Source organism: Gambusia affinis, linkage group LG04, assembly GCF_019740435.1.
Source record: "Gambusia affinis linkage group LG04, SWU_Gaff_1.0, whole genome shotgun sequence".
NCBI lineage: Eukaryota > Metazoa > Chordata > Actinopteri > Cyprinodontiformes > Poeciliidae > Gambusia > Gambusia affinis.
In genome coordinates, this window is record NC_057871.1 from 16418170 (window position 1) to 16445947 (window position 27778).

The 27778-nt window shown below is 36.5% G+C and overlaps 1 protein-coding gene across 5 annotated transcripts in view; it reads right to left on the reverse strand.

Annotated features, from left to right (window-relative positions):
* Positions 1 to 27778, reverse strand: part of rptor (regulatory associated protein of MTOR, complex 1) — a 139924-nt gene that overhangs the window by 90943 nt on the left and 21203 nt on the right. For all 5 annotated transcript variants that reach the window (XR_006370320.1, XR_006370321.1, XM_044113284.1 and 2 more), the window contains exons 5-6: positions 8485 to 8643; positions 7325 to 7471 (exon numbers count right to left, since the gene is read on the reverse strand). Coding sequence is in view for 3 of the 5 variants with exons in the window: in XM_044113284.1 (XP_043969219.1) it covers positions 7325 to 7471; positions 8485 to 8643 (306 nt within the window). In the remaining 2 variants the exon portion in view is untranslated. The remainder of the gene's footprint in view (positions 1 to 7324; positions 7472 to 8484; positions 8644 to 27778) is intronic.

The following is a 27778-nucleotide window of genomic DNA, read 5'->3' on the forward strand; positions in this document are numbered from 1 at the left end:
AGGTGAAGTTTTCTCCACCCCTTAACAGGCGATCTGTGAATAGAAAACAATCGCCCTGTTTATTCTGGGAGCCAACTTGTGGAGCTATTTCTACATCCTAGGTCAGGGAAGTCAATACTTGCAAATGTGTGATATGGAGGAGGCGTGCCCATAATGTAAAACTTTAATTATATTTGGAGCTCTTGACTATTTTAAAGGCTAATTTTCCAAAAGACTCCTGATAAGTTTGATGGGACTTCTACATACGTAGTTTGTTTGTAGAGCTGACTAGACTTTAATGAGTGCTGGATCTTAACAAACTCTTTCTTATCATCCCGACTGTGGTGGCATGTTTATTTCATTGTGAATCCTGATTCTGGTGAGAAATCAGTGAGAGATGCTATTCTTCCTACCAAAAATATAATTACCTGCTTGGGGATCAAAAAGCAATTTTGATAGGAAAGTAAAATAACTTATGACTACAAGTAGAGGCACAAGACAATTAAACAAAAATGATGGATGATTGAGTGGAAAGCAATTCATAATAAATTAATTAAAATTAACTGCATCATTATTAGAATTCTTACTCTTAAGAACCAACAAAAATAAAAATTGTACATGTTGTGAGTTTAGAGATCGCATTCTGTATGTCTTAAGCAGCCTGTTCTTTTCTAATCTCTGATTTCAACAAGGCATTTTTAGCCACTCATAGGATATTTTCAATGTAAACTTATGAAATTACTGTGTTTAAAATTCTCACCAGATCAGTTTATAAAATACAGATAAAAATATATATTTATATCACAAAAACTGCCTCTATTTTGAGACCTGGTTTAAGTTTCAGTCATCTAGGTCTTGATCTCCAAATGCTTTAGGCTGTACTCGTGTAATATAATGTCTCAGATTAGAAAATTGTTTGATAAAGGGACACCTAAGAGCATTTCTTTAAATTGAATACAAAATAATTTAAAGACAGATATAAAGAGCTAAAACTCCTCTGTGTCAGTCTTTAGGGAAATCAGGCAGTCAAGGAGGAAGAGATTGGACAATCAATAGAAAAAAGTGACAGAGTAAAGTGTTTTTGTCAATTTGTGTAAGAAAAAAAAACAGGATTTATTCATCCACTAATAAATCTTAAAAATGTATGTGACAGCAAGCTTATATATATATATATATATATATATATATATATATATATATATATATATATATATATATATAATATATATATATATATATATATATATATATATAATATATATATATATATATATTTATTGTCAATAAAAGACTAAAGTGTGTTCATCATCTCCACAATAACAGTCATTAAAAGGAAAGAAACTTGAATATCAGAGATGATGCTAAAATTATAGTATCCACACAATATGAACTACATTCTAACTATAAAGACTCTTCATTTCCTGCTGAAGACACCATCCACACTCTAGTCTGCTTATTTATATACAGATTTATAAGTGACTCCACAGAGCACTTTCTAATACCTGGATTTAAATGTGCACACATCGCAATTTTTCTTTCCACACTCCACCTATCCGGCCTCATCAAATCTACGAAGATGTTTCACTATGAATATCTTCATTTGCAAATCAGTCAAGCCTACAAATATCTGTGTCCTTCTGACCAAAAACATCAATAATTTCAAAGCGGTTGTAGGCTGTTTCAGTCCTCAGTTTCCAGTGTTGCTGCTGAGCCGTATGAACAGCTTAAAACTGGCACATTAGACCAGGGGATGCATGCAAAACACCTTTGAAGAGTGGTACTGGAGTAAGCTTCAGCCCCATTCAGCTAGACTTGCTACAACTGCACAGGTATAAACACAGTGTTTATACCTGTGTCTTAGAGCTGAGCTGCTGTGAAATAGTCAAAGCTGGATGTATTATAGTTTAAAAATTCTAACTTTCACCTCGTGCTGTGAAACCACTGGAGTTTTGCTCTAGAGAGAGCAGGCAAGGATTTGTGATGCACAACCAAGAACAACAGATTCTTGATGAAATACAATAACAACAACAACAAAATAGGAGGTTTTGTCACAGATACCAAACAACGTAAGAGGAAACTATTTCATTTTGCTCATTCAACTGCAGTTTCCAGTAAAGCTTATTAAACTTTAAAGATATTCTTGTAATGGAGCTGCATAGATTTATATAGGAACACTTTATTGCTGTATATGCTGCTCTCTACAAGTCCAATAACTCATTAATAGGCTCTGTAATAGAGGGCCAAAAAAGGAGGGTGAAGCTCAGATCTCATTATATTATGTATTTAACACATAGCTGTAAGAGTGGCTCTGCACACATGAATAAATAATGATATTAAAAAGAAAAATTGTCTCAACTAATAGAGCGGTGGCAAGGTGTGCCACTATCTTCCTTCTTGTTGAATCAAACACTTTTCCCTCTCCTCTTTGAAGCACTTTGCGGGCGTGTACGATTGGTGCCACTCAGGTGGATTTCCGCCAATCTTGTTACGACATAATTCCTCCTTCGGCTAATTAGGAGTTCCTGCTTGCAGAGAAATAAATCACAAAGTAGTGTGTGCATCTAATGCCTCTCGGTGCGTTAGCCTAAGAACATCATCTGGTGAAAGAAAGCGTGTCACTGCCAGCCATGATAATCCTGACGGTAAACACAACAGCACCGCCGGCACAAGCTGATTAATGCCAAGCATCCACTGTAATTATCACATTAGCATATTGTAATCTGGGAAATTACCATGAAAATCATAATGACAGCCTTCCTTTTTTTATGCTTTCTGGGGGACAATACAGCAGCGTATAACTGCTGAAGATTCCTTTTAGTTTTTTTTCATAAATGCAACGTTAAATTACTAAACTAATTCTTCACAGGAAGAGGATTTCAGATATTCTCAGCAGAAGAGAGCTGCCATGTGAAACACTAATTGAGAACTACAGTTTAAGAGCTATGCATGCATTATTTATTGCAATATTACATGAGGAAAAAAGAAGGCTTAATGTTAGCGTACTGGAAACAGCAAAACCGCAACACACACAAACACGGGTACACACAGAGAGCAGTAGCTGTAAGAGCTGCAGTGATTCCTTCTCAACATCACACACACTTTACTCCCTATTAATGCAACAAGCATGTTCGCTGAGTGCACACAGGAAGTGGTGAGATTTTTAAAAGGAAGCAGGTGGCCATATGATTGTGCATTCAGAACACATCTCTTACACACCCACACACACACGCACACACGCACTCACACACAGATGAACTGCATGATCCACATGAGGTCAATAATGCAAAAATGGGAAGTGGTGACAAAGCAGCCCCTCCCTCTGTCATGCCTCCCTAATCTCAACCAGCACTTGATCTGCATCACATCGTTTGAGTAAAACGGTCCCTGATGGAGTCAAGCTTGTCGTTCTGGGTGAGAACTGAGAGCTGTCTGTTCCTCAGTGGTGTGTGGTTGGATGACTCTGCTTTGGACCAGTGATGTGCAGAACGAATGTGCTGCAACACAGAGACTATCTATGCATGTTAAGGAGGATGATCCCCCTTACAGCAACATACTTCTTGAACTTTTATAAACCGTGACAAAAGAGCTGCAAGCTTCAATCCGTTTTTCTCCATTTCTCAATAGATCAGAAAAAATTTAAATTTTGATTGAACTGATGGGAGAATAGTATGTTTTGTTTTAAGCAAACAAACAAAACAAAACAAAAAAAAACAGAAAAGTGAGAGGTGCATTTGTAACTGACCGCTAATCAATACTCTGCTGAACCACCGTTTCATGTAACCACAGCTTCAAGTCTTCAAGCATTAAGCAACTAAAGTATCTCAAAATTATCTCACACTCTCCTTCGCATACAAGGACTTTATGAATTATTGAGATTATGAATTTTCCAGCTTTGACAGAGATTCTCAGTTAATCCCCAGCCTGGACTTTAACTGGTCCATTCATCTAAACAATTTTGCTATAAATCTGGTTGGACATTTATGAACTTCATCCACAGTCTCCAGGTTTTTGCAACCTCTATAACATATTTTCTTCCAGAATTGTAGTCCATTTGTCTTTTCTGAATTTCTATTAGCTCTGACCAGCTTCCTTGTCCCTGCTGAAGAAAAGCATGCCATCAGTATGATGCTGCCACCACCAGGATTCACTGTAGAGAGGTATTTGGACTGATGTGTGGTGTTAATCTTCCACTAGACATTACATTCTGCATGTCGGACCAATCCCCTGTGACAAACGGCGGATCAATTTATTCATTTTGGCTTTTTTTTAGATAATGGCTTTCTTTTTCTTTCACAGGTGAAAAGTGCTTCTATAAATTCTCCCCAACTTAACCCCTGACTTGTCTGCTATGTTTTTTGACCTACGTTACGCTGTGGCCTTCACAGACCAGCAGTAATTTACAAATAAATTACTCACAGATGGATTCGTCAATAGCTTAGTCAGTAGCTTAGTGACTACTGACTAAGCTAGTCACTAAGCTTAGTCAGTAGCAGAATATTTATTTTCTGTATCAAAATAAATATTCAGAAGAGGCATGGATACTTTCACAAGGCTCTGTTGATCCTCTCCTGAAAGATTGGGAGCTATTTAGAAGTCACCACCTTTATGCTAATCTTCTATTACATCATCCTATGACATACGTCAAGTTAAAGAGAATGGGAAGTGCAGGTACCAAAGAGGAAAAGTGATATTGCGGATGTATATTATGCAACTTCCCATGCATCCAACTAAATTACTTCTTGAGCTTACATCCTGCATAAATCCAACAGCTGAACCTGAAAGCTTTGGGACTGAAAACTTTTAAAAAATTATAAAACGACACAGGAAATCTTCTTATGACATAGTGTTAACAGTTATGGAAAATGTAAATTGAAGTATAAAAATGATCAAACATTTGCTGCCTTGTCCCATCCCAGGCTTTATGGAATCAATTTGACAAAAATAGCACTGTAGTGTAAAGAGGAGTGCTCTCATAAATAAACTTTCAATAGCAGCGAGAGTCTTATTTTCCTACTTGCTATTAGAAAAGGCTCCCAGTCTTTTCTGTATAGGTACAAAGTCTATTTAATTCCCCTTTTAGACTCTTTTTACATTTAAGTAGTAACATCTGTATCACAATTAAGCCACAACTGAACAATAAAAATGTATATATTGGTGTAATTAAACAAGAAGTCATCATATTGTAAAAAGCTGAGACATTAAGGAACAGGTTTGCTAAGCTCTAAAATCTGATGTGTGAACACAAGTCAAGATGGCAGTGAAAGAGAGTATCTTTCACTGGGTAACCCAGAGGAGCACTTTCGACTTTGGTCCCCAGGATCAATTGTTGTTCATGATTTTACTGTTGTATTTTGACATTTCCCTGCTGCCACATACCCAACCTGATAAACGTGTGATCAACAAGCTACTGGATGACTTGTTTACCTACTGAGAACATAATGTAGTAATTTAAATCAAGTGTACTGGAGCAGAGACTCAGAATGAGGAATGAGGAAGTCGGTCTCAGAAGACTGGGATTGAAACCTACTGATCAAAATCTTCATTTCTGTATGCAAGAGGACATGTAGGAAAAAATTAAAAGCATGTACACATCAAGTAAGAACGTCGATATTTGTCCTCCCTCCCAGGGCTGCAACTTTTTGGGAGTTCTCTCAGTTTGTGGTTGACATGTTTTACTCCAAAGACAACACCTTTTGAGGGAATCAAAGTGCTAATTTAGTGGAGGAAAAGGTTTTTAAAACATGTTTACCCACAATCCTCCTATGACCTCATATAACTCTCAGAACACAGCGGGTTAATCTGAGGGCAAACACAGGCATTGCAGCGACTCAGCAGTTTATCTGCTGCTTTCACCTTCACTTTTTAAAAGGGAATGCAGCATTCACCGTGGCTCCACTTTGACAACTTCCAGCTCCACACTGTACATCCTCCTATTTCCTCACTGTCTTTTTTTTTTATTTCCGTTAATCTACAGTTTGGCAAAAACTTTTTTATGAATAATTAAAATAAATGACAGCGCCATCTCATCAGGCATTCACATTGGTAGTTTCAGTCAGAGGAGCAAAGATGAGACAACATAATAAAAAAGGTGAAGTGTTGAAAAGACTGAAGCGGTGATGTATTGCTTGAAGAGTTCCTACATATTCGTCATGTAAAAAATTCATGCATTTAAAGACTCAAATGTCCCAGGAGTCAGGCGTTCTGGATGGATGGATGGAGCTAGAGCAAGATAACAATGAAGAAACGATGCTAGGAAAGAAGGAAGCACACCAGGAAGAAAGGCAGGATGATACACTGGCGAGAGGAAGGACAGATGGAAGAGAAAATAGGACAAAAGGATAGGAGGAATAACAAGGATGAAAAACAATAAAAGGAAGTCTGAAATTAATAAAATTAGAAGGAAGAGAGGATGAAAATAATAAGAAAGACGGAACAAAAGGAAGAATCGAGCGAATTAATGACATGAGAAAAGGAACAAAAAAGGACACAATGAAAGGAGGACAAAAAGTAAAGAAGGAAGGCAGGACACAAATAAAGAAAGGAAGAACAAAAATCTGGAAAGCATAAAATAAACAAGGAAGAAAGACAAAGAACAGGAGGGAGGAAGAAAAAATGAAACAAAGAAAGATCATAAAGAAGAATAAATGGTAGGACAGAAGGGAAATACACAAAGAAGAAAAGAAGCCTTGCATGATATGTGAAGTAAAAGGACATGTAGGAAGAAAAGAACAGACATGAGGAAGGAAATGAGTAACAACAGAAGGAAAGGGGGGAAAAAGGACATGATAGAGGAAGATAAGATAGAGGAAAGGAAGAAGAAAGAAATTAAGGACAGAAAGTTTGTCTTTCTGTCCTTAATTTCTTTCTTCAGGGGGAGAGAAATGAGACACAAGACTGAAATAGCATTTAATCTATGGGAAAGAAAGCAACATCTGATAATATAAACATTTTTTATTCAAATCTTGAAAACTAAAGACATTCCCACACTGTGTGGAAAGTCTGTATTTATGGACGAAGGGAACAAACCAAGTCCTTTTGATCCAGCTGGCCATTAACAGTGAGCAAGAAATCCAGCTGAGAATCATGACTCGACACCAATTAGATTCGACTTCCTTAACTTCTGTACAGGTCCTGTGTGCTCAGTAGTAACGCTCCCCGTTTCCGTCTAATAACTCCAAAATACCAACACTTCATGGCGTTCTGACTGCTCGCTAACTCTGTGTTTGAAAGACTCATGTCATATTTTAGAATGTCGTCCTCTCCTGTTAAATCCCAGCTTGTATTTCATTGCTCCTGTGCAGCAACATGTCGTAAACCATGAGTGGTTTTGCTGAAGCTCCCTCACCTCCAGCTCCTGTTCTCTCTGCAGGGCGAACTGCTTAAACGACTTGACGATAATTCCCGCGTTGGAGCAGTCGTAAACAAAAATGGACGGGCTCCCCATCCACGTCTGCAGGTCGTAGATGGACAGCGGGATGTATTGTGTGTAATTCTGAAAAGCAGAGAGGAGAGGGGCGTGAGATTTGGTGTGTCGTGTTGCTGCTGATAAGTCACTTTTATAGATTTCTACAGTGTTCAATTATTCACCAGGCACCTGCTTGATGGAAACCGCTGATTAAAGAAGTGGAGAAAAGGGTTGAAAACGCGCAAGTAATGCAAAGCGTAGAAAGTTAATATATTATATCCAAAATTTACACTGGAAAAACACAAAATCTTACCAAGTATTTTTGATCTAGTTTCCAGTGCAAAATATCTTAATGCACTTAAAATAAGAAAAAAAAAACTTACAAGTAACTCTTCAGCAAAATATATGAGCTTGTATTAAATCAATAATTCTTTAATATTGATGAAAATGTGCTAATCCCACTGGCAGATTATTTCACTTGCCAGTGGAATTAGGAATTATTTACTTAAAGCACGCTCCTATATCTTGCTGAAAAGCTACTAATAAGTTAGTGTCATCCAATTTCAAGTGTACGAAGATATTTGCACTAGAAACTAGACCAAAAGCACTTGGTAGGATTTTGTGTTTTTGCAGTATAACTTTATACACCACCAGCTGGTGTTTTGATGCAACAGGGAGCACCGCGGTGCTTTAGAGAAAAAAAGATAAAGATGTAAAATGAACAGGTTCATCTCCATAAACTTCAATTCCAGCAAGAAGTTAATTTGTTTTAGTATTTAAAGTATTTTAAAAATTTATTCATTATGATTTTTCAGGGAAAAAAAAAACAGAACTGGTATCAAGATCCGAGATTAAAAATTTGAAATAATTCTGTGATTATGCATCTTCATCTTTTCTCTTTGTTTTCATTGTCAAGGTGATGAGTTTGTTAATTTGTGGTGTCAGGCATAAAGACCACTACCATGGAAAGATTGGCAATGCTTTTAGATGATTTCCCTTTCATATACTTATTGACAAATTACACTTTTACTTAATGACTCAATATGTGTAAACTTTAAAGGTAAAACCAGGAATTCTGAGGATGTCTTTGTGTTTTCTACCTTGTTAAAAACCCAGATTTCCCCGTTGACGGTGGGCCGTGGAACTCCATGGCCGTTGTAGTGGAAGAGGACTCTCTCCTCTTTGGCGTTGCGTCTCAGTGACGTGCAAAGTTTCTTCACTTCGTCCACTGTGGGGTCCAGACTCTGTTTGTAGCGGGCCTGAAAAGCATAACAACGAAGACATCAGGATAATATACGTCCACCTTGGTTACCATCTAATCAGGCTCTAAAACAAGATCATACACAAATGATCTTGTGTATGATCATTTGTGATCATACACAAATGATGGTCAAAGAGGTCAAAGAAGAGGTCAAAAATATAAGAAACAAAATGGTACATTTCTGCATCTCATATCGCCAAATAAGCTTCTGAACACACCAGTAAATAAGTGTTATTGTCACCGTCTGTATGTTACCTGCTTGTTTTCTCAACCACCGATTGCATATTTCATCTCCGACTCCACTGCTCTGAAGTCACAAAGCATGAAGTTCATTCGGCGTGACTAATCCAAGGAGATTTTACAGCCGGAGACCAGGGGAGTGTGTTTTGTTTTTGGTTTTACTAAATCAAGGGCTGGACTGTGCAAAGCTGAAAGTGACACGGAGGTGTCAGCAGCTAGTTATGCAACAGAAAAGCTCCTTCTGACTGCTCTGAATCACTGTGGAGCTCAACGAAGCCCTTTTGTTGCACAACTAACGTGGCTTTTACCGAACAGCCTGCCTCCTTTTGACTGGATGTGAGTCACAGCGGACATTTTAAAGTAGACTCACCTCCTAAGAACCATCCAGCCAATATAGCTCATAAAAAACAGCAAGCTGACCTTGTGGACCAACAGTTTTACTTAGCTATCTAACACAACCATCACTTTGCTCAGAACAATGACTCCCCTCCGTTTACCTGGACAAGACAAAAGAGGTTATTACATGTATCTTGCAAATATATTTTCTCTTGCCCTACTATTGCACCATTTCTACAATGATTTAGGCTATAAAAAAAAAGTAAATGTTTAATGAAATCAATTTCTCTCATGCACCAAAAAATATGTAATTATGACAAAGATAAAAACAGATTCTTTCTGCTTTTAGATGAACTTTTACTTAAAATATGTTGCAGGCGGAAAACATGTCTGGGGCTTTGATTTCATTTCTTGTTTTTGTTTCCTTTCATCTGTTAGTTTACTTTTGTTAAGGTCTTTTGCAAGTTTCTTTCAGACAAAGCCATTAAAAACTTTCTACTGGAAAATGCTCAAATGAAAAACAAGCAAAACTCATCTATAGATTATGAATTCTGACAATATAGAAACCTTTGAAATAGAACTTTCTTGAAAAACGTTTCAAAAAGCATTAAGGTTGCTTGCGTAGAAGTCTACCAGCACATATCATCAACTTATTAATATTTGCCCACTCTACAGTGCAAATAATATTGTGCATTGTGGAGTGCAAAAGATTATTTGCACTCTACAATGTTCCTCAGCATGTTTATTCGATAGTGAGGAAATATAGTGTTTCTTCTGTAGATGTGGACGTATGCTTGGGCTCAACAGGCTAAAAAATAAAAGCCCTCTTCATTTTTAGCTTTCCTAAAACTTTTGGCCGTCTAAATATTCAGGGTAAAAACTAGCAGGCGTTTGGACTGGACCATGGCCTTCATTTCAAATAAGAGTAAGGCCATGAGAAGACCTTAATCTTATTTGAGAAAATGGAAAAACATAAAAGGTGATAAAAGTTTAAATCGATGTGTAATGTCCCTTTTATATAAAAACAGTGGTGTGAGCATGTACTATATGCTTATGCATATTTATCCGACTAGTTATTCAAATTTGCAATAAATATTTGCAATTTAACTTAAAACTTAAAAATGTTTATACACACAAAAAGATTTTTTTTAAATGATAATAAATAGGTGGAGAAAACATGTTTTTCATTCTAAAAATCCTGCAATGGTCTAACCACGTCACACTGCTCTATGAAGTTCTTGAAAAGACGATGACATAAAATCAAACATTGAGGAAACTATGGTACAAGCAGGAAAGAAACCAGGAGCAGATTGATTCTTTTCTACACCGGTTACTTGAATACAAATAAATAGCTGTGAAGTGTGGCTAATGAGCACCTAACAACGATTTCATTTGAAGTTTTTATTCTTCAAAACCTTTCCAAATGAGAATTGTAAAACATTTCAACAGTGTTCAATGAATCAAATAATCAATTATTTGATGGCTAAATGATTCTGGACATTGAATTCCTACCTATATATTGTGTTTTGTGAATTCCTGAATCAGAACACTCATAGTTTGTCGCATCACATAAATTACAGTGGCCAACCTGAGAAGACCTTTATTTGAAATGCCAACATTCCTGATTCGAATGTCTAGAGGAGGACGACAAAAGAATCATGGCGGAACTGGCAGGATAATTTAATTTGTGCATTATTGGATAAAAGCGTCTGAATTCCAACAGGCCCGACACTAATCTGTGTGGTATCAAGTGGTATCTGAAGGGCATAATAGTGTTACAGTGAGTGATGAAGACAGGGTATCTGAATTACAGGGTTGTGTGAAAAAGGTATGGCAGTATCAGTTAAGAGTAAGAAATAAAAACGTAAATAAGAACTAAATGAAAGAAATTAAACAAGTGAAGAAAAAGACACAGAGGAGAATCCGACATACAGAAGACAAAACAACTACGATGGCGCACCTGGAAGTTCGGTGGATGTCAGAGAAATCTTTTTGCTTTGTTTTTTTCTCTTTTAGTCCACAAACTATTGTCACTGTTTCTTCCTCATTGGCCATGACTGTTTTTCTGAACTATTGCCTCAAAATCTCAAGAGATTTTGCAAGATCTGAATGTTGGTTGCTATACACCAAATAGTGGAGGGCCACCCTGTTATATCTAGGATTTTTTTTTTTTTTTTTTTTTTGTCATGTGCCGTGTCTCTCACGTTTTGAAAATCCGGTGACACCTTTAAAATCTTGCTGTGTGAACTAGGCATTGGGGTCACCCTCCACTAGGTCATTTAATGCCTAAAATGTCGAATCAAGAAAGCATTGAAGATGGAAAAGTACAACTTAAAAAGCAATACACCATGCCTTGATCTAAAGAAAGGTGGGCAAAGAGAAATAAACTAATTGACATGTTAGAATTAAAGTAATTTTGCAAAGGATCTTTTATATTTTGTGGCCAAGATAATGAAATTGGAAATTGTGATCTGAAAGTTGTGTTGTGTATTAACTCAGGTTAGTTTCAGACAATAAATTTGTCTGATTGAAACAGTTAAGATGTTTTCTTCCTGAGTAAAATCACTTTGTATAGCGAATACTCAGAAATGAACTGTTGGGACGCAACAACTTTGCCAAATATATATATATATATATATATATATATATATATATATATATATATATATATATATATATATATATATATATATATATATATATATATATATATATATGTATATATCACAATACTTTTGCCACTGATGGTAAAATAAAATTTACAAATTTAATTAGCTGATCCGTTTAGTTGATTCAGCACCTGATCCCTCAGAGTGACGAAGACGCAAAGCCACTTTTGTCCTTCCTAGTTGTCATTCTCACCTTTAGCAGTGAACTGTTGACTGTTCCACTTCTCATTTACCCAGAATAGTTTCTCACTATGGCATCATCGACGTCGTGATGACTGTATCACTGGTCCTTGACATGCTGTACAGCCCCTACCTTTCTAGATCATTGTGTGAGTTTTCTGTTTCTGTCTTGTGCGTAAACACAAGACAAGTATGTTTTATTGTACTTGTGAAAATCAATGCGTGACACAAAAATTAGGCTAGGTTTCGGGAGGTTCTTTACCTTTTGTATGCTACAACTAAAGTGATTTGCATGAAAAATCTTAGAACATTTATGACAAAATTTAATCTAATATTAATTGTTTTTAGTACAGGTCTTAGCTTTCTATGGCTGTAAATGTGTCACTGGCCAAAAAACTAATAATTTTTCCTACCTCCATACATATAGCATTGTCATAAAGAAAGCGACATGGTGTCGTCTATAAATGCACTGACAGCTTTGACTTTCTTGATGAAATGATGGATTTTTGTACAAACACGTATTGTGTTTTCTGATTTTAATTTCTTGCTGGTATTTCAGTTGAATATCATATTTGTCCTTATTAAAAATCTATAGTAAATAGTTCAGTCTGGAATTGTTTTTCAGTCCCAGATTCAATCTGATTACAAATATTTCCTCATGAATATTTCAGTCTGTAACCACATTTTATTAACTAAATTCTGGTATCTTGAGACAAATTAGTACAAAAAAATCAGGATTGATTGCAAGATTTTGACGTAAAATGTATGTGATGCATTAAAATACCAGAACTAGCTTGGTTTGTGTATCTGGTGGTAGTTTGTAATAAATAGAGGAGACTTTAAATGTTTCCAGGAATCAGCAATGTGATTTATTTGTCTGTGTTTCTTTGGTGCTTTTACTTTCAGACAATCTATTTGTTCCCAGAAGATGTTGGCTGGTGATTGAGGGGACAGAGGTTGACTTTGTTCATTTCCTCTCTCTGACACATTCACTTTTCACTGCCATTAAGGGTAACCTGTACAATAGTTCCCCCAATTTATTTAGCTGGACTACATGAGAGTGTGACAATTTAAATAGAGGTAACATCAAACTAAATTATATAGTTGATATTAGATAATTGCATTTTTAAGTATGCAATTTCTGTTTCATACTTTATCATCCAAAGTGCGGGTAATTTTTTTAGAGGCACATGGTTTCTCTGCATAAATAATAAAATAAACAAGCTTATCACTTTTTTTTTTAATCATTGTATCTGTGTCAACCAGAAAGGCTCACCTTGCATCCTTCAGCATAACAGTGCGGATTTAATTGCATCCTGAATGCTTGTAGTGCTTTGTAAAGGTCACCTGTACTCAGCTAGTGACATGATGATAAATGGCACCTGAGATGATACAGGGCACACCTTTAAAACGAGTGTATTTCCTGTGTGATGTTATGTAATGGTGTTGCAGTGTAGCATAAAACACCCACTAAAGATCTGCATCGCTCATAGTTCGCTTTCACCTCTTGTGGACAAATTTTGTGGACAAAGCCGAAAGTGAGTGTGTGAGCAAGGCACCCTATAAAAATAACTTGGTAACATTAGATCTGTGAGGTGGAATGGGCCAAAAATACAGACGACTATTGTGATAAACTTATCGAATCATACCTAAAGCATTTGATCCATGTCATACAGTTTAAATGCAACCGAATCAAATAAAAAGGAAATGTATGAAAGGCTTAGCTTTTGAAGAGCAGAAATAATTGGTAATACTAACTGACCTAAAACAGTAAAAGTTCAATCTGACTGAATGTCAAGTCTACTAGAGAGCATCTAATTATCAGGTTGCAAATGTCCCCCCCCCCCCCCCCCAAAAGAAATATTATTTTTTTTCTAAAGGATTGACAAAAGTCCCTGTGAGCTCACAGTAAAATGTAAAAACAGCAAACTAACATTGCTGATGAAAACCGACCTTCAAGCTCCTACGAGACCTGACCAGGAAGAGGTTTGAACAAAAATACATGAAGGGCACTTATTTAAATTGCGGTGAGAAAGAACAGCCAAGTTAGACAAACGGAGTTGATAGTCATTTCCCTGGTGACAGCAGTCCTGCTGAGGCCAGTGTGTCCACGCTGACTCAGTTCACAGCAGGTCTTTTGGAGGAGAGGGTGAGGCGACACGTCACCATCCAATCACGCCAAAACTCACCTCCTGTCGACACGACAGGCTCAGCACAATATCTTCCTGTACAGCAAATCAATTTATATCTAGTTATAGAAGACAGCTTAGTTCTACAATAACTTCTTCTTTCAAAGTTCTGAGGAGTTCAGGTTAAAAACCTGCACTTTATCACTTATGTTTTTACACATTCTGCATACCAAGTACCACACAGACATAAACACAGCCACTTGAGATCCAACATCAAGTTCTCCTCAAACAAGCAGGATGCTGGAAGAGAGCAATTTGAGTCAGAACAGGACTGCTGCTGGTTATGACTAAGTGGTATGAGTTACGCAACCGACAGAAGGTCCAAATCCACAAAACACTGCTGCGCTGTACGCTTACGAGGGTTTGATTATTTTCAATAAGCAGGGCTTCTAGAGCGCATGGACAAAAGGATTCCGATAATGATTTAAAAGCTCTCACAATCCCTCATCTAACTTCTTCTCTAAATTAAATCTGAGTTGAGAAATCAATTTGGCTTTCTGTCTTCCACCGGAAAAATTTGATCACTTAGCAAGTTCGACCACTTCCCATTCTTCCAAAGATAGCCCCACGATACATCCATTCAGATATCTACCTCCTATTTTTGTATGCTAACCATAGCATGTATTTGTATTTAAATGACGTTTTGGGAATTATTCATTGTTCCTTTTTCCATCTGCTTATTTGCTCCAAAGGTGGAAACCACAACTGAGGTGATCTAATCATATTGAAGATAATAAAACATTTTATGATAGTCACATTAATTGGCACACAATATACATGGGTGGTTTAGGATCCAATTAAAGAAGGTGTTATTAAGCTGCATTAATTTCACATTTCTGCGAATCTAGTGATGGTGCTGTAAATTTGTGAGAGCAAAGGGAGAGAGAGACCTCTCAAGCACCAGTCCAATTACAAACAAATGCCTGAGTAGAAACGTGAAACTAATTTTCAGACATTTTTAATTAAAATTTTTCACCTTGAAGAGTCTAAAATAGGTGAAACTTGTGTTCTTTACACCATTTCTCCTTTAATTGATAGTTTTCATATAAGTTTTTAAAAATATTTCAGAAATCCAGTTGAACTCATGGCACACAACTCAATTTTTGGATAGGATGAGGATTACTATACTCAGACCAGGGTTGTGACAGAATTAGAAGAAGCTAAAAATAAGCAAACTGTCAGATGTTGCACCTCATTACTGACTTGGGCGACATAAAGTTGATCTGGAAAGAAATGCAGGAAACTGGGAAGCAAATCTTAAAGAAGAAAAGCTATATATGACAAGTATTTTCTGTCAAACCAGTGTATAGCAAAGGTACGTTTACATCTATATACATGCAACTGCAAATTTTTCGAGAAGAGGTAAGAAGAGGATAAGCATTAATCAGGTGAGCAGTCAGAAGTTGCTATGTAACTTCAGAGGAGCAGCAGAGATCCACCGCTCTTGTGGCAAGAAGAAAGCCTTGAGAAAATTGATTTGTAGTTTGGCAGAAGCTATGATGAGAAGACAACATGTGGAAGAAGCTGGCCTAATTAGACCAAAATTGAACTCCTGGATGAAAAATCCAAAATAAGGCATAGAACTATCACTGAAACAGATCATATCTACCGTGAAACATAGTGGTGGCAGCATCATGCTGTGAGGAGGCCTTATTTCAGCAAGTTGATGAAAAGAGGAATGACACTTTCCTTGAGAGGCTGTAAAACACTTAAGAGGGAAGGTTCAACTTCCGACAAGCCAAGGCTACAAACAAAAGGTTTAGATAAAAATATATTGGTTAAATTACAGACTGAAATCCAGCTTAGATTGTTTGACAACACATAAACATTGTCGTTTATGCATGCTCTCAAACCAATTTCTGTCTTGGTCGATCTCTTAAGATCTCAGTCACAACCATTCAAGTGTCTAGTAGTAACATGTCAAGAAGTCTTTAAAAGGCACTTTGATATTTAACTCCGCAGATGTTTGCCCTACATTTTGCTGATTTAACGCCCACGCCTTCTTAAATTTTACTTTTGGTGTCTTTTATTTTATGTCACATATTTTTTAGCGGAGCTGTAAAACAGACCACACATTTCAAGCCTTCTGCTTTTACGGATCCAATTACCTTGCTCTTTTTTAACTATGATAATAAAAAGGACTTCAGTCTAACTTTCACTTCAGTTACCCACAAATTATACAACTGCACTCATCTGGACAGGAGAAATATAGCTTGGATTCAATATATTCTTTTAATATTGATGAAAATTATGAATAAAATACTTCAACATTTCAATAAAAGGCTGAATTAAAGTACTGGCAGAACATTGGAGCAGCAGTCAAACTAACCTTTGCTTCTGCAGATGTATTTTAGCAGTTATTCTTATCCCAAGCTGCCAGCTGCCTATTATATCGCTATCCTCTGGTCTAATCAACTGCTGCCCTCATTTCCAGCCACCTGCAGGGCCACTTGCACCGGTTGGTGATTGAGGAGGGACCCGAAGCGGCCAAGAGTGCCACAAACCATTAGCCTAGAGACAGAGCTTAGGGAACTGAGTTAGGTGCTGATTTTAACTCTGAGTGATGTCAGAACAAGGTGCGCCTCTACAAAAGGGTCAAATTTTAAATTTATTGAAATATTCAGCAGCACTTTGTATCAGATTTGCATCGCAAAGCACACACAAAGGTGAGAAACTAAAGAAGTTATTAGAAATCTTAATTAGATAAAGCAAAGGTCTGCAAACTACTGCAAATATAAATGTTAGTAATTTGTGTTGCTGGGAAATCATTAGTCTTGCTACTAAATCTTTCCCCACAGCAACGGCATGTAGAGACAAGAGTTATTAGTATTGATCAAATAACCCAAAGACATATTATGGCTATTTGTGCTGTGGTGCATTAAGAATATGTTCTCTTTAACAAAGTAAAACTATTATCTAAGCAGCAGTCAATTTTGAAAATAAACATCTAATTACGAGAAAATGAATGGTACGTTGTTCCCAGACTATAGCTAAAGTTTTGACTTATCCTTTTTTCACTGACATGAAATCAAGAGAATTGAATTTGAAGTAAAAGGAGGTGGGAAACATTTTTTTTTTTTAAATAATGTAATAAAGTTATTAACCTGGTAAAAACCAGCCTCTTGTTCTACACTTTCATCATAAACTGGATATTCATAATTATTTAACTCTGCTCAGGTTCAGTCTGATGAAGATTTCTATTTAATGTGTGTTTTACAGCAACCTGTATAATTACAGAAATAAGTGATGTGTGTGTGTGTGTGATATATTTCTTTGTTTAACTGTACAGACTGTGAAACCACAGGGACAACAGGGACAGTAAATATACATCTAATGAGACTTTAAGGAAGTGCAAACCCTTTGGCAGACTGGAGCAAAACGTCTTTATACCTTCATACTTATTGTATAAAGGAGAAACAATCAGTCATAGCTCTAAAACCATAAGACTACATGTCCAGGTATAAAAGTAAAATAGAGAGCAAAGGTGGAGAATGTCAGGTGAGACCTTGCTGTTCAGAGGTCACACAGACCTTCGGTAACCCATCCATCCATCCATCCATTATCTGAACACCCTTCTTCCCTAATGGGGTTGGGAGGGTTGCTGGTGCCTATCTCCAGCTGCGTCCCGGGCGAGAGGCGGGGTTCACCCTGGACAGGTCGCCAGTCTGTCGCAGGGCAACACAAAGACATACAAGACAAACAACACACTCACACACACACACTCACACCTAGGGAGAATTTAGAGAAACCAATTAACCTGACAGTCATGTTTTTGGACTGTGGGAGGAAGCCGGAGAACCCGGAGAGAACCCACCATGCACAGGGAGAACATGCAAACTCCATGCAGAAAGATCCCCGGCCGGGAATCGAACCCAGGACTGCAAGGCAACAGCTCTACCAACTGCGCCACTGTGCAGCCCCACCTTCGGTAACCCACTGAAGGGATTTGTGTTGCCAGAGTTACACTTCAATGGACATTAAAATCAATTCAGCGTGTAGTGCCTGGCACAAGTATTTACATACCTGAACTTTATCACTTTTTGTCACACTACAAAAGTTTAAACTTCAATGTATTTTTGGGGTTATTATGGGATAAACCCATACAAAATATTATTCTCAATTTCCATTGAAAGGATTTAGGGTTGCACAAGACCCTCTAAAGATATTGCATGTAAAGTAACAGCAATGAGCAAAAAGATCTGTGACACTTTGCTGGACTTATCAGGAAAACTGTGAGGATGATGTAACTTAAAAGCATTCAGCAGAATGATTCTGCTGGTCTTAATTTCCTCCTAGATGAAAATTTGATATGATCAAAAAGAAATAAGCTTATTAAAATATCTGTATTATTTTCATGAAGAAAAAGCATGCTCAAATTTCTAAAACTTAAATAAACCATAACTTAAATTCATATTAACTAAATCTTACAATGTTTGCTGACCAGCTATGTTCACAAAAGATTTGATTAATAAAGTCCTAAAAGCAAAAATGTAGATCTGAATATTTAAAGAAAAGCAGACACATGCAAAATAAACACATAATTCAAATAAGATGGCTCTCAGATAACCTTGTCAGATAATAAAATATTAAAATGCGTTATGCAAGACTGTTCTTCAAGGGTACATTTGCTGGGAGTTGTTGCAGGGATCTAACGGCACCGATTCGTTTATGTTCTGTATCTTTTCAAGAAGTGGAAAGAGTGCAAACATTTGGGAGGCAGTCGAGAATAAAAGGACAAAAAATAGACTGGACAGGAAGAACGAGAAAGCTGAGAGGCTCAACAGCAAACTAAAATGAAAATGAAAGGGTGGAGGATGGGAATGTAGGAAAAAGAATCATCTTCTGCCTCCAACATCCTGAAAGAGAAAGCTGATCGTCTGGTAGGATGAGGTTATGCATCTATCCGGAGGAATAAAGTAGAGGGAGAGGCAAGACTGTATTAGATAAAAGCTCAGATGATGGAAATGTTTGTTTATTTAATTACAACTGCAGGTATTTCCAATGTCAATTCTCTTCCATCAAATGCAACCTTTTAAATACAATAGCATGTGTGCATCAAAAAAACATAATCAGATCCAGACTTTAACAGAGCATAATTCCTCAAAAGAAAACATTTAAAATACTTCAAGTTTCTTCTCCTAAGCAGCTGAGTACCTGCAAAATAAATTTTGGGTAAATTCATTAGGCACACTTGTTCAATTGCAAGTTGTGGCCAGCGACTGAGCTTGAAATTGAAATGGTAAATTCAAGTCACATTGCAGCAACCCAATTCATTTAGAGGTCTAGACATGGTGAAGATAAATTTCTGAAGTTCAAACCAAGTATCAGACACACTAAAGACACTTTCAGCGCAGTGCAGACATTTCTGACAGACAGGCTTGTTTGAGTATCTCAGAAACTGCTGATCTACTGGGTTCACAGAAAACCCATCTCTCAAATTTATAGGAAATGGCCTAAAAAAAAAAGATATCCACTGAGCGCCAGACAGATGTAATACGATAGGAAGGGAACCGTACCTCAAATAACCACTCATTACAACCAGGATACCATCTCTAAATACATGTGAGCACTTAAATCAGATGGATTGTGGCAACAGATCATCTGATTCAGACTAATTGAGTACCTCTCATTTCAGTGACAAACCAGAAGATGGACATTAACAGAGAAAGAAAACGTAAAACATTGCCTGTCCCGATGAGTCAGTTTCAATCATGTCATTCAGGTGTTGGGGTCAGAATTTGGAGTACACAACATGAAAACGTGGAGTAGGTTACGGTCCTTTGGTAGCTCCGAGTGATCAGCACTTTAAACAATAAAGCCTTTATGAATCTTGTTGCCTCCCTTTGTCACCACCATGTCCATCTGATGGCTACTTTCAGCAGGATAATGCACCACATCACAAGACCATACTAGACTGGTTTCTTGAAGATGATGAGTTCTCGGCCTCCACAACGGCCTTCACAGTCACCACATCTTACTCAAATAGAGCAAATTGGGACGTCGTGGAAGAAGAAGCAACAAATCTGGAGCAACTGTGTTTTACTATTTGTTAAGACTGCGTCATTAAAACTTGATGTGGTTTTGAGGCAAAAATGGTGTCCAGATACACACAAGGTCTTATTCAACAAAAGAGAAATTAAGGGTCAATTCTCATCTCAACAATGTGTTTCCACATGGTTTAATAATTGAATCCTGTAATGATTTGACTGGGGCGCTCACATTTTGTTTTTTACATTTTCGGTCGATCCAGTATTTGGCAATGCTGAACTAAACCAGTATTTCTGCACTAACAACACGAATCCAAAGAGACACTGGCCACACAATTAACTGTAGTGTCTTTGTACATTTTTATAAATTACAAAACATTTAATTCCAGCTAGTTGCAGGCTGACAAGACGGTTTGAGATCAGAAAGGATTATAACCTACTGACAATCTGCAAAAACAGAAACTCTGGCATATACAATCTGTTGTTTTTCTCTGAATGTGGGGAGATGAATCGATGTTATTATCCCCCTTTTAATGAACTAGCTCAAATATAGCAAGAGTAAGCTTTACCAGAATAGTGTTGACAGCTTTTTAAATAAAAATACATTTTTTGACTTTGGTTGAACAAGACAAATTGAATAGTAATATTCACCTTATGATCCTGCAGCTCTTAACTTCTGCAGATTAAAAGCAGAAGTTTTGTAAATTGTGATTGGTATTCTTCTGATAAAAAATAAAATCTAGATTTATTTTTGACAAATATTTTCCAACTATGACAGCCTCCGCTGTTTCACTTTCTCTGTTTCTCACCTTTTGGAAGTCAAAATGTAGTAAACAAACTGAATTCAAAACAATATGGATGCCTTTACCTGAATAAATATGATGACTGCCGTCTTTACCCAAAATGACAGAGCAATCTTTTCCCTGGTAAAATTTCCTCCATGGCCAGGTCATCACCGGGAGGAGACATTTGGTGTCTCTCCAGCAGCTCCTGTCATCTCTTGAGACCCGACCTTTACCTCTGATTCACTTTAACAAAGGCTGATCTGACCCCTGACACAATCTGGTGATGTATGGTCCAACATAATGTCAGACGACACAGAGAACTTCCCTTCAGATAATATTTTCACACTTATCTAACTTTTAGATAAAGGCAAGGGGCCTCTGGATCTAATCATTTAATCCTGTAACTTTCTTTCCCTATTTTATTGAGAAATCAAGAGGGGTATTTGAAGTTTTTCCAAGAAACCTGAGTTTTCTGCGGAAGATGAGGAAAGTTTTCTCCTACCCTTTCTGAAACGACAAGGTCAGGCTCACCGCTGTGGAAGAAGAGGAAAAAACAAGACCTGGTGTCAAACTTCAGCCTAATTAAGGAGTTGACCAAGTCAGTAAATGCTCAAGATCAATCCCAACATGGAGAGCAGGTTCCTAATGGTGGGACTGCTTAATATAGAGATAAGCCTCCAGTGTTGACAGCTAGAAGAACTATCCGTCTTCATTAAACCGCCAGTACTCGTGAAGTGGCAGTAATGAATGGCTATTTCTCTCCTTTTTTCTCTCTTTTCTTTCCCCCCATGTGTTTTGCTCTTTTAATTAACTACACACCTTCCTCTGAAATTGTGACAACTCCTTTATATTTGGTGTGGATTAATTCAACCTGACTAGATCTGTGGTTAAATCCTTCTTTTACAAAAATAAAAAAAATGCTTGTAGGCACATTTTTTTTATACTTTTCAAGCAGTACAGTTCAAAAGCTAAATTTTCCTCCTACTGTTTTTTTTCATCCGACCAATTTCCTGTATGTACTACAGACTTTGACACCTACATAGCAGGCATTGCAGATACAGCAGGTGAGACCACGTGCAAGACAATAGTTTGTTACTGAATGTTCTTTCTTCAAGGTTATTTTCTGGGTATATTTGGCTATACTTGTAAATAAGCTATATTAATATGTGGAGTTAAGACGGGGGATGAGAGGTGATCAATACGACAAGATAATTTTTCCTCTCTCTGTGGCAAGCTGCAATGACACCTCTTATTCTGAAAGGATTGCCTTAATGTTAATGAAGTCTGGGCACAAGTAGGAATAAAGACCTCCAACAGAGACGAGCTGGACAGAGTTATTTAACCGGATTTAGTTAGAATAAGCAATAATACAGATTAAGCCACTCAACTCTTAACTCTTCAAGGTGTCTTTACCCTTGTAATAAGTAAAACTGTAGTAAAATGTGAGAAGAAATCACAACTTCCTGTTATTACAGATTCCTCCCACTACATGACTTTAACCCAAAGTTACCTACCGATCTGTACACCAGTGTCTGGCTGAATGTTACTCTATGAGCAAAAGCTTTTTTTAATCACCAGTTGGTACTGGGAAAAAAAAAAGTTATGCAAGTTCAGTCCATTTAATGTGGCAAATTCAAAAGCTTTACACATTGCCACAAAAAGCCTCAATAATAAGTCGCATTGTTTAAATTTAAAATTAAAGAAGCAGCAACACTAGAAACTAATTATAAAATAATTTATTTCAGAAGTCAAGTGAACAAAAATGCAATGAGAATTTGTTTAAACTGTAAAAAGTAGTCAAATAAGATTTCACTTTCTGCTTAGTAATTACATTAATAGCTAGCAGGCTTTGAAGATGAAGTGGAGACAAAGATGGGAAAACTGAATAATTTTAATGCTGAACTCCGGGTGTGATGTAGTTTATTCTTTCATGTGTCTCACTGGGTTGTGTTTTATCAGACATTTTTTAGTTGACGGTGACAACCAATTATAAGTGATATTCTCATTAGAATCTGTCTTGATGTTTTCAATGTGGAAATAAGAGGAACATCCAAGCAACACTTGGACAATCAGATTTCCTTCTGCAGAAGTTATCCAGTAAAGCATTTGTTCTATTATTTAGAACATAAATATGTTGTACCACACAATGTTTTGAAAGGATGTTGCTTGTAGTTGATGTGTTAGTTTTTTCCAACTATCACCTTAATGCAATATTGTTGCTGTAGCTGCATGTGACTGTTCACGTGGTAGAGTGGTCACCTTGCAATCAGAGTTAATTAGAAGGAGCTAAAATTAAAAAACAAATTTAATTAGTTGCACAATATAACTTTAATTTCATTTCAGATTTTTCCCTGATAATATATTAGACATCTATAAACAACAAGCTCTTGAAAGTTTGAGTCCATCTGTTCAATCGGCAAACTTTTAAGGTTCCATATAAAAATTTTAAAATGTCAATTTCTCTGAAGTAAGTTATGAAGCCAGAAGACAGACAATCTCTAGGTGACACTGACCTGAAAAGTATTGTACTCGGATCATTTCATTTGAAATGTTGGATATGTTAGTCCTCAGAGATTTTTGTTTCATCACAGGAAATTGAAGAAGAAAAAAAAAACCACTTCCTTCATTTCAATGTGATGCTCAAGAAATAGGATATTACTAAACTCTTTCTGAGTTGGGATCATTATTATACAACCACATGCAGGCTTTCAAAATAAAATTCTCAGATGAGCATATAATATGAGTTTGATTACAGATTAATAAGGTCTCCACTTACTTTTCCTCAACTTTTTTTTCTTTTTAAATAAGCTGTCTTTTTCTTATCTTTGTTTATTGGGTATTAGTAAAAAAAAAAATACAATAAGGCAAACAAAACATAAAAACTAGCCAATTAAAAGGCCACTGCGAATAAGATTGTTGATAGAATTGCTCCTCTCATCACTGAAATGGACAGAAATCCATAAAAAGGAACGGAAATAGGAATTAAAAAAAGGTGATAAGGAGGTGCTGGATATTTACATAAACGCTAAATATAAGAGGAAGGAGAGGTGCAGGTCACACTATTCTGAAACAATCACTAACAAAAAGAGAGAAGTCAGAGAGAAAGAGTAGATGTAATTATCCAATTAATCTGTCTAAGCGTTGTCTTATCATTCAGCACTAATAGGAAAAAAGAAATTAAAAGGCTGAAGAAAAAAATTTATCTGAAGAACTTAATCATCCAAGTCGCTTTAGAGCAAAAAAGCTTAAACTGATGCTTTTACTTGCAATTAAAAGAACAAGAGGCCCTCAGCACATTTGGTGTATTGGCAGCAGATTTGTTGTGTCCTGATAAACCCACTGCATCTATGTCAGGCTTCATGACAAACAGCTCATTACTCAAAATTAATTGGTAATACTGCTCAGGGCTGGAGGTACTTCTCGGCTCTTGCACAAATCCTAATGAGAAACAGGAAAATTAACAAATCAGGTGAAAACAGGGTCACTTACTGTACAAGATCTGTTATAATCAATGCTGTGATCTGAGCAGATATTAATCAGAACTTTCCTACCACCCACCTCACATCACACAACTCAGTGGCTTCCAAAGTGAAAGAGTCAGGGCCCTATTTCAGGTCACGATATTAAAATTAAGGTTTTTGAGGTGGTTTCATGTTAACCAAATTTAATATTTGGAAATTTTTGGCTGAATTTGTCTAAAAATAATGGAGGCTCATTATGTCATGTTGTTGTTTCATTGGCTTTTTACCCATTTTTGTACAGTTCAAGATAAGTATACAAGTTATGGCTGGAAATATTTTAGCGAGACCAGGGTATTTAAATTAGATGGTAAAAACACAAAGCAACAAATACTACTACTGCAGCTAAAATAAAACATTGATTATCATAGTTATAACAACATCTATAAAATTTTATTATTAATAATTTTATTACACGTTTATAAGCAAACGTTCTGGCAAAACACCAGTGTTTCACTAAACATGCTGAGGCAGTAAATTAAACATTTTTGTTGTTCTGCTCTTTATAGAGTAACTTAACTTTCCTGTTATGTTGGGGGTCAAATTGACCCGTTTTAAAGTTTACAAATTTTTTTGAAATAATTGGAAGTATTTTTTTTTGCATGAAACTTTTTCTTTGTCTTAATAGGTGCACTCTACATATAAATTGAAAATTTATTCATTTTACATATTTGCAACCCCCCGCGTCTACTTTTTACATAGGTACTGTTTGGGTCAATTTGACCCGGCAGTCAAGTTAAGTTGCAAAAAAATCTTAAAAAATCTCCAATTCTATATGCTTCCTTGCAGCTAGGAACCATATTTTACCACACAAACACAACACACCCCGACAGACACAAGCCCACTTTCTCACTATTCTCTTTACTTCACTAGGAAACTGCGAGAAAGCAGGTGTTCATACAACTTTTGACGGGAACATTTCAATTCCCGTGGACAAACTTCACCCACACTGAGTGACACTCAGCAGACGTGGAGGAAAACATAAATACTCTTTGCATTACTCATTTATCTAGATTTTAAACAGCGGGTCAATTTGACCATGAACAATATGTGTGTCTTAAGTTCAATTTTAAAGATCACCCACTGAAAAAAAAAGTGTAATATAAAAAAAATGACCAAAGATCAATTTCAAGGAAATTATTGTTTTTTTGTTTGTAGGTTTTTTTCAGTGGACATAAAAAAAAAATGTAAATAAGAATTTTTTATGTCCAAATGAGTAAATGAGTAAATTGTTGCCATTATTGATCCTTCGTTTCTGAGAAATAAAAATACATCATTGCACAAATATTGATTGAAATGTTCGTATCGGAGTTAATAATCAGATACAAAAATATTTTGGAGGAATTTTTTGGTTTCAGACACTACTGCATGATTAAACACTCCCCGGGTCAAACTGACCCACGAACATTATAGCTCTATCTCAGCAATAATGAGGTTATTTTCTGTTTATGTTCAGAAACGAAGATAACAGGAGAGTTAAGTATACTGAGCTCATCAAAGCTAGTAAATTAGAAGGAGATAGTTGCTTTACATATGATGTTTGTATCTACCCACCTATAGAAACCGTGCATCTAGGACTGGAAATATCTCGAACATTTGCCATTTAATTAACAAGTTTAGTTTTATTCCAACCAGAATTGTAATATAGCTCTATATAGCTGTAAACTCTGGTCCATTGGGCATGTCATCTCATATACCAGAGAGTGGCCAATAAGCTAACTTAAGTCAAAACTTTAATGCTTGCAAGGAGACATTAGATCAACTACTGCAGCTTACTCCAGAGACCAAACTGAATGATTTATTTAAAACTACCAAAAATGGAAGTTCCTTCTTTGATTTGATAAGAAACTCCGAAATCCCTTCTTTTCCACCAGACATCCTTCATTTGATGTGAACAGACTTTCCTGTATTAGAGGAAGTTGTGTAATACTGAAACCTTTAGAACAAAGAAAAGCAGAAAAACTTTAGATTTATTTCTGCTATTGCTGGTTGGGAGAAAGGCTCTCAATTATGAAAAACAAAAAGGAAACGTGACATGAATCATCAGAGCAGAGAAGAAAAAGCTTGGTGACAGGCAGCAAAGTGACTCAGATGACTTCCACAGACACAGAAATGCCTTCAGGGATGAGCGATTTTTAAGCCATTTCTGAAATCCTCTAAGAGTCTCCTGCTGATGGCACCCGCCTCCAATTTGCCCCATCGTCCTTAAAAACACCAGTGCCCACACTCTGTCCTTACCGTTGGACGGATAATTCAGAGAGAACAACAGTATTTTATCCTCCTCAACAGAATAAAGAAGTAGCCTAATGAATAGTGGGTGTTGTATACATATATAGTCTCTGTTCATTCACTGAGTCACATCCTGGCCTCCTGTGTTGTACCCTCCTGCTCTGCATCCTTTCCAGCAGCTTCAAGCCAATCTGAATGCGTACGTATGAAACCAAATACAGAGTTGGGATGTAAAAATAGTCTTGACACACCCAATACTATTTTCAGAGTACAGCAAGCAAAAGATTACAAGGAAGACTTTAAAGACACTTGGTTCTCCAAACCAAGGGGAAACAACGCAATGTTGATTATTCTGCATGACAAGAAATTCAGAACATTGTTCTTAAAACAGTACATTTATTGTACCAATTAGATTATAAACAAAGACTGTAAACAAAAAAATGCTGTATTATATTAATTACATTTGACAAACTCAATAAATTTCTGGTAGTAAGGCCACACGGACAGTGACAAATCTGGAAGTGAACAAATGTCTTTCAACATTGGATCTGGAAGTCATTCAGCCTTCTGGAAGTTCCCCTGTACTGAGTTACATAATCAACATTTATTTTAGGATTACTACACTTGAAAACATTACAGTTTTTCCTATTTACAACATTCAGATCAGCAGCCATCTGTTCAAATGCAGATTATTATGTATAGATTTCAGTTTCTACTGTAAACCTCTAACTGATGGGTTGAGCAAAGCTGCATTTGGAAAATACAATTATGCTGGTAAATGCTGTGCAACAAAGCAGCTTTAATAACTCTTTTTCTGTTGGGTTTCTTGCATATAATACTCTTCGACAGTAATCTGTCCAGATCCTGAAAAGACAGCTCAATAGAGGGGTTTTATTGAAAAAGCTCCAAGAAGTAAAATAAAACAGCTAGGAAGATTAATATTTTCATATTTCCACTTTGTAAGCTGTATCTCTACCATAAAAAACCATAAACAATCGGA